The sequence below is a fragment of the Cyprinodon variegatus genome, unplaced genomic scaffold, assembly GCF_000732505.1.
Source record: "Cyprinodon variegatus isolate N-32 unplaced genomic scaffold, C_variegatus-1.0 Scaffold468, whole genome shotgun sequence".
Taxonomy (NCBI): Eukaryota; Metazoa; Chordata; class Actinopteri; order Cyprinodontiformes; family Cyprinodontidae; genus Cyprinodon; species Cyprinodon variegatus.
This window is the reverse complement of record NW_015150921.1, coordinates 251,926-259,712: the sequence shown is the minus strand read 5'-3', so window position 1 is coordinate 259,712 and position 7,787 is coordinate 251,926. Positions and strand designations below refer to the sequence as shown.

The 7,787-nt window shown below is 37.7% G+C and overlaps 1 protein-coding gene across 1 annotated transcript; it reads left to right on the top strand.

The window, feature by feature from the left end:
- Positions 1-635: 635 nt before the first annotated feature.
- Positions 636-5,938, top strand: LOC107094175 (protein phosphatase 1A-like). Its single transcript, XM_015389620.1, has 6 exons — positions 636-1,250; positions 1,783-2,354; positions 5,017-5,134; positions 5,224-5,338; positions 5,419-5,482; positions 5,838-5,938. The coding sequence occupies exons 1-6, from the start codon at positions 845-847 to the stop codon at positions 5,868-5,870; spliced, it is 1,308 nt and encodes a 435-aa protein (XP_015245106.1). The 5' UTR covers positions 636-844; the 3' UTR covers positions 5,871-5,938.
- Positions 5,939-7,787: the final 1,849 nt, after the last annotated feature.

Genomic DNA, 7,787 nt, shown 5'->3' with positions numbered 1-7,787 from the left:
TCCTTGCTTCTCCTGTTTGACTTGTGAAATTCAGGAACTTGTTACAAACACCGCTGCGGAGTCAGGGCAAACTTTCTTCTTGCGAAAATACTTTTTTGAGCACAGAGCCTCTGTAACTGCACGTTGGTTTTAATGATTTGGTTTACTTGCAGCTTCAAGTCAGCCACAAGTCAGTTAGTCACTCAGTGAGTGCATTAAAAAACAGAGCCTTCATTTGTTAGAGAAAGTGAGAAAATATTTTCAGCAGTAATTTAACATGTATAAAAGCATAAATATTCTAGGTAATGCAAAAAAAGATAAAACAGAATATTTAGGCAGCACTTTTGTGAAGTGATAATGGGATTCAGTTGCATTGCGTAAAATGTCCTCTTAATAATCCTCGGCATGTGTAAAGACACAGGTTATCTGTTTGTGCCTTGCTGAGCCGGTGATTACCAAGCAGAGTTACTGACGAAAGAAAGCAGGGTGAGGTGTGAGAAACTGGGAGGGGCAAGAGAATAGGAATGTCTAAACAGATTAACTAAGAGAGCAGTAATCGGCAGAGCAAGGAAGAGAGAGGAGTAGGAGGAAAGCGAGGCAGGGGAAACTCCTGGCTGAGACATATACTGAAGGATTTGGGAATTCTACTTTAAAAGCTGAATTCATATTTGTTTTTAGTGCTTTTGATTTTGTATCAAATAGAACCTCAGAAGGCATCAACAGTTGTTTACCTGATAGGGCTGGCACAGCTTAAACTGTTGCCCTGGACCTGTTGAGGAAAACACATCGCCAGAGGAGGGGCTCCAGAAGGAGACGGGCCACCAGCAGATCAAGCAGGAAGCTTGAGCAAAGGCTTTGTGGCGTAATGAGGACTGCCAGGCGTGCCAGCAATGTGGAGGTGCCATCCTTTCTACGGCAGTTGGCCAAAGAAACTGAGAGGATAGTTACATTCTTCTTCAAAGGGGGGGCCAGGGAAAGGGGATGTGAGGAGGAAGACAATTTAGATGAAGAGGATGCAATGCCAAGCCCCTACCTGGATCGACCTATATTGGAGAAACATGTTGCAGAAGGGGAGTCTCATTCGGGGTTGAACTATGCTGTTGCAAGCATGCAGGGCTGGAGAGCTCAGATGGAGGACGCCCACACCTGTATGCCCCAGCTGAAGGGAGAACTGGAAGACTGGGCCTACTTTGCTGTTTTTGATGGACATGCAGGCCTTACAGTGGCCCAGTATTGCTCCAGAAACCTTCTGGATCACATCCTGACAACAGGTACACTACGAATGTTGATGATAAAGTTTCAAAGGGACAAGATATTTATAAGAAACAATAAAACTGGTTAGGGGTCATTGATAAGCACCTATGATAGATAGAAAAACAAAAACAAGAACATGTCTAAGGCCCTCCATGAGTAAGTACATCTCAATCTAAGAGACTCCTATAATAACTCCCAGCATCACGGGTCGTCCACTATATCTTATAAAGAGTCAAAAGTGCTTCACAATAAGTGTCTGTTAAAAAAATAAAACAACAGCCTGAACAGCATTTTCTGGAAAAATAGCACGTTGTGGGGACCGACTGCTCCTTACTGCTGTTTAGGTTAAGGGGTCATGTTTAGGACTAATGTTGTGAATTTATTTAGGATGGGATTAGGTATGAATCAGTAATTGTTACAGTAAGGGTTACAGTTAGGCTCTAGAAAGGAATGGAAGTCAATGGAAAGGCCCTGCAAAAATAGTGAGACAATTTTGTGGGTGTGTGTGTGTTCTATGTGTACATGATGCTAAAATATTGTCTTTAACAGGTGGGATCAAAGCAAATGAAGACCCAGAACAGGTAAAGGATGGAATCCGTGAAGGATTCCTGGACATTGATCGCCACATGCACAAAATGGCTCGCCAAGACAGCTGGGACAGAAGCGGCTCAACCGCAGCAGCTGTCATGATTTCTCCACGTTTTATTTACTTTATCAACTGCGGTGACTCCCGCACCTTCCTCTGCCACAACGGGCAGGTGGTCTTCTACACAGAGGACCACAAGCCGTTCAACCCAAGGGAAAAGGAGAGGATCCAGAACGCCGGAGGCTCAGTGACCCTGCAGAGGATTAATGGCTCCCTAGCAGTTTCCAGAGCACTGGGAGACTTTGACTTCAAGGAGGTTGACTGGCGACCACAGACAGAGCAACTGGTGTCACCAGAGCCGGAAGTGTACGAACTGGAAAGAACACCTGAAGATGAGTTCCTAATTCTGGCATGTGACGGCGTGTGGGACGCCATTGGTAACGAGGAACTGTGCGCATTTGTCCGCAACCGCCTCCAGGTGTGCGATGACCTGAGAGATATATGTGCCCAAGTCATTGATCTCTGCCTCTATAAGGTGAGACATAACAGTATTTAACACTAAAACCTCAGAATAACAATGTCTAATTTTTTATGAAGATGTAGATTGTTTATTTCAGTAAGCAGCTTCTAAAGAGTACACTAAACTATGAAGGGAGGGCAAACCTACAAAATCCCTTGGAATAAATGTGGCAAAAAAAGATATAAAAAAAAAAAGACCTGTTGAAAAATGACAGCAAATTAAATCATTCAATTAATATCAAAATTGGTCAATTTTAGCAGCAGACACTCGACTAGCAGTGCAAACATACAAATAAATCTTCAGGTGTCATTTTTTAATATGACAGATCCCCAAAATTTGTGATCAATGAATACATTAACCAGTAACATGCACTACCACTCATTTTTGGAATCTAACAAAATCAAAACAAGGTCTTTTGATTTTATGTTTCAACAATTCCTCTGTTTTATGTTGGATTATAAGATATATTCCCAGTTAAACAGCCTGTAGCTGTTTGTAGTTTGTTTTTGTTGTTTTGTTTTTGTTGTTTTTTGTTTTTTACACTCGTGATAATCAAAAATACAAAAACATATAAAAAAAATAAAAGATATGAGCTGGAAAAATACAGATTTGTACATTTAATCTATAAAAGAAAGTAGTAAATGGAAAAAGTTACTTTCCAGAATTTCATACTTAATATCCAATCCAACGACACTGACAGATTTGTGTCTGAGTTTTTTGTCTAGTAGTTTTCTTACATTGAAGAAATAAAATCATTTTAACAATTAATGCAAAAACTAAATAATGATTTAACTTGTCTTTATTAATACCAGTCCAACATAGTAATAAAGATAATCGAAACAAGCAAGCATACAGTGAAGCATGTTTGTATCAATATTCTGTTGTAAGCAGACCATAGCTTGTAGTTGTAATTTCATCCCCATTGATTTTTTTGATATTAGGCAATGATTACATGAGAAAAGGCATCTCTAGTAGATGTTAATTTAATTATTTTATGTTTCTTCTAAAAGCCTTAATGCAATTTAGAATTCATGGCATAACTTTTAAAATGTGCGTCACATCATAAACATCTTATGCACCAACGTCTGCAGAAGCTTTGTAGATGAGCTGCTTCTGGAATTTCAACAGGTTCTCAGTGGTGTTTACAGTCTCAGTGCAACAGCGGGAGGATTTATGAATCAGTAGCTTTACATTTGGTGTGCTGTGCAGGTTCTCAGTGACGTAGCTTCATGTTACATAAGTGGATTCTACTCTTGGTTTTAGAAACTGCCAATCAAAATACAGATTAGCCTTTTGCCTGGCCTATACATAGGTGCACTGAGAGATCCTTAGGTGTTAGGTCGTAACACGCAAATCTGCACATGGCTGGGATTATAGATGAATGTGAGCGAGTTGGTAGTGCTTAGCAGAATACTGGAAGATGCAACCCTTCTAAGTTTTCATCCTGTCCACTGTGGGAGGCTATTCATTTGACCTAAAAAGTCTCAGGGTATGAGAAATACTACCTGTTCCATTACATTCTGACCTTCAGTGCTGATTTCTCTGGAGTTTTAACACAACAGGGTTGCCACTAGCATTTCACAAATGCTACAGATGGCTGTAGCCATTTTGCATTACCAATGAGATTGTATATTATTACTAAATAATCCCAAATCTGAAAATGCAAAAGTTGGCAATTTAGCCAAAAAAAAGGTATAAAAAAGGTTCTTTTAGGTAAAAAGGTAAAAAAGGTTCTTTTTCTGGGTCGATCAACAAAATAAGGTCCTAGTAATTGTCGATCATTCTGTTGATATGTTCACGTAAGGCTGTCCTACGTGCTCGTCCACATTTTCACTTATGGTGGTGAGTCTGACATAGTGGAAAAATTGCAAATCTTCTTTTGGAAAGTAAGCTTGTATGAGTGATGCAAACAGCAACTTTTAAACAAAACGTACACGAGGAGAAATGGGCTCTCGCACAAGTTTAATAGACGTTTCCTATCGGGAGCGGGTACAGAGTTGTGCTCGTGCATTTTTTTTAAGTGGAGAGGGCAGGACTTTTCAAAAAATTCTTGAAGATCCTCCACAATACCTTTAACTAAAAATTTCAAATCTGACAACTACTTATGTTTAGGTTATGATCCATTATTTTACCCCATTAATATATGCAAATTGGAGCTACCATACAACATTTATATAATCAAAAATCTACTATTGCAAACACCTGATTAAAAGATGTTTTAAGCTACTTAGCAGTGATTGCTTGTTGCTTGCTTATTTTCTTTTAAGCTCATCGCTGTTAAATTATGACCATTGTTAAGTCTTGATTATATGATTTTGATCCTTCATAACTCTTAACATGGCAAAAAAAGCGTCTCATTATTCAAGTCACATGTACACAGTTGATTAAAGATAAGAAATCTGTAGGTATGTTACAAAGAAAAAATTCAGAACATAGTTTGTCTCATACAGTACTGTACATTTGTTCCCACTCTGTGATCATTGGCTAAAACTATAAAACAATTAAATACTTAAAAAAAAAAAATCTTCAAAACAGAAATACCTGATTTACAGGTATCTCTTCTTTTAGATGCATCTGTGTCATTTCTTGTAGGCAACACATTTTCTGGCTCAATAAAAAATCCATCTACTTCTTCAATTCCCCAAAAATAGTAAAAGTTCTCTTCCACCCTCTGCAGGGCAGCTTGGACAACATCAGCATCATCATCGTATGCTTCCCTGGCTCCCCCCACGTGTCACAGGAGGCACTGCAGCGAGAGGCAGAGCTGGAGCAGCACATTGACATGAAAGTGGAAGGTGATTGGCTGTGCACAAAGTTACTCTCACTTTCTGTCAGACTACTGTTAACGTCAAGGCTTTTTCAAGATTAATTTTTACCTCTATAGAAATCATCCAGATGATGCGGTCTAAGGAGGAAGACCCGGACCTTCTGTATGTGATCAAATTCTTGGCTGCAGAGGAGATACCAGGGCTCCCACCAGGAGGGGGCATCACCAGCAAGTGAGTTAAATGAAATCCTGATTAATATTACATAATGAAAAGCATTATTATGACTTCACCATCATTGTGTCTGTGTGCAGGAGAGACTGTATCATAGCAGCTTACCAGAAACACGTCATGAATCACAGGACTCAGGAACCTATGGTGAGACATATGACGTTTGCATTTTAAAAAGCTAGTAGCCTTTGGAAAATTTTTTACAGCTTTAAAAAATATCAAGCATTTTGTCCTGTCAATATAAAAAATAATTATCAGCGGATGTCCTGAAACCTTAAACATTTGCAAAAGTGTTGCTATTGACAAGAATTAGACCACTAATGATCATTTAATGCTATTGTAAGTTTTCACACTGGATTTATTTTTTTCCATCTTGAATGAGTCAATCTACAAGATTGAAGTTTGAAATGTGTGATTTTTGAATAATGTATGAATTCCTATGTTTGATATTTAACACTGAGATGTTCAAATAAGACTAACTCATTGTACTGTGACTTTACAGGACATCGGGGGATCAGAGGAGGACTCTAACTAACACTGTGACCACAGAGTCAACAGCTTTACGTTTTAAAGAGGATAATTCTTCCTGTGATATACATGTCAAGTGTTTGCTGATTGATTAAAACAGTTATTTGGATCTAACATTTACTGTGTTGATTTTTGATGTATGTGTTTTTCTCTATCAATCTTAAATGCAATCTAACAACATTCCATTGGAGTAACATTGGGTTCCTTATTGTCAGAGCAGTACTCAACACATAAACACAGAAGCTCTTAAAATATATGCACCCCTATCAAAATATGAGGGTTTAATGTTATAACTGGGACTCAGCTTTTGTTTTCAGTCTTCTCCATAGTTTACATTCTCACGAATTATAGAGATTCTGACTGTCTACTGATAAATTACATTTACCCTGGAAAAATAATTTGACTTCTGTGTATTTGCATGTTTTATCATAGAATTTTTAAAGTTTAATTAATTTATTTGCATACCAGAGCTTGGGAACTGGGTTGCAAGCTTTTATGTGATTCTGTTGGGCCAAAAGTCACCAAACAATACATTACCATTGGAGCTAACGACACTGAAACATGACTTTGGTAACTTCATAGCCTTAGCTTTATTGTTGTGTTTTGTAGATAAGTTGGAAAATATTACTTTTTGAATTATTCCAAATGACAGTTTTGGTGCAAAAAAAAAAAAATCTGCCAGCTGAGAACACTGAAAATAAAGTGTGATGTTTCCTTTTTCAGCCTGAAGGTGGTGTCCAACCATAGGGAAAATCCACTGAAGAAAAATAACTGTTTTAGAATTTCTAACCAAATTTCAAAGCTTATTCTGGCAGGAGGTATCTGGAGTCACCCAAAATAGGGCTGTGTACAAGAGATGTCCTCGCAAGTAAAACATTTTTGAAAACAGTCACAGGGTGGTCTATATTTTAATAGTAAAGTCAACATGAGGGACATACTGCTTCTAAAGGCTAAAAAAAACAAACAAATCAAAAGCTGTCTGAGTAAACTTCATTAAATTGACACAGTTAAGGAATAAGGCTGTACATTGTGATTACAACTCTTTCCTCTTTCTAACAGCTTTGCCTTTTGTTTTTAAATTATACAAGATATGTGTCATATTAAAAGAAGCCCTGTTGCCTTAGAGCAAGAGGGTTCTGTGTTTTTGCATGTGGTTTGCATGTTCTCCCCGTGCATGCATGGGTTCTCACCATGTACTCTGGCAAGCCTGGTCCTGAATGTCCTTCAGAAAAGTTAAATATCATCTTGAAGTCGACCAGGATGAGGAAGTTAATGTATTGTCAAAACTTTATAATAATTGCCAAGTTAGATAATTTCAAAAAAGAAGGATCCTGCTTAATCTGGATTTAAGACTAAGAAAAGAATATAAGGAGTTGAGGTAATTAAAAAGATTAATAACGACTTTTTAAAAATGTTACCAAAGTGACAACTCATCTTTACATGACCTAAAGCTTTCCCTGGAGCTGCCTCTGAGACAAACGTGTTAAAATACGTAACCATACAGTTCCCAGGAAGAGAGATGCTGACAATCATTGTATATAAACTAGAAGTTGCTAGTTTACAGTACTCTGTGATAAGTTATACACACTGTCCATATGAAGAGCAAGATAACAAATGACGGGTCACTGCATATTTTCAAGCAATGCAAAGTACAGAAAATTTTTTGTTAAATGAAACTGCTTGTGTTACTCTTCAACGAAAGTCTTATAGCTTGTCTCTGGAAATAATTAGTTTGCTTGATCTTTTTAGGAAGAAAAGTAAATGGATAGCAATGGGCTTCTAAGACACATTAACTAAGAAAGACAGACAAGAGAAGAGAGAGAGAACTTGCCTTCACAAACAATTAGGTGGTCTCTTCCAGGAATTAGCACTTTTTTCATGTTAAATATAAATATATACACACATATATATATATATATATATA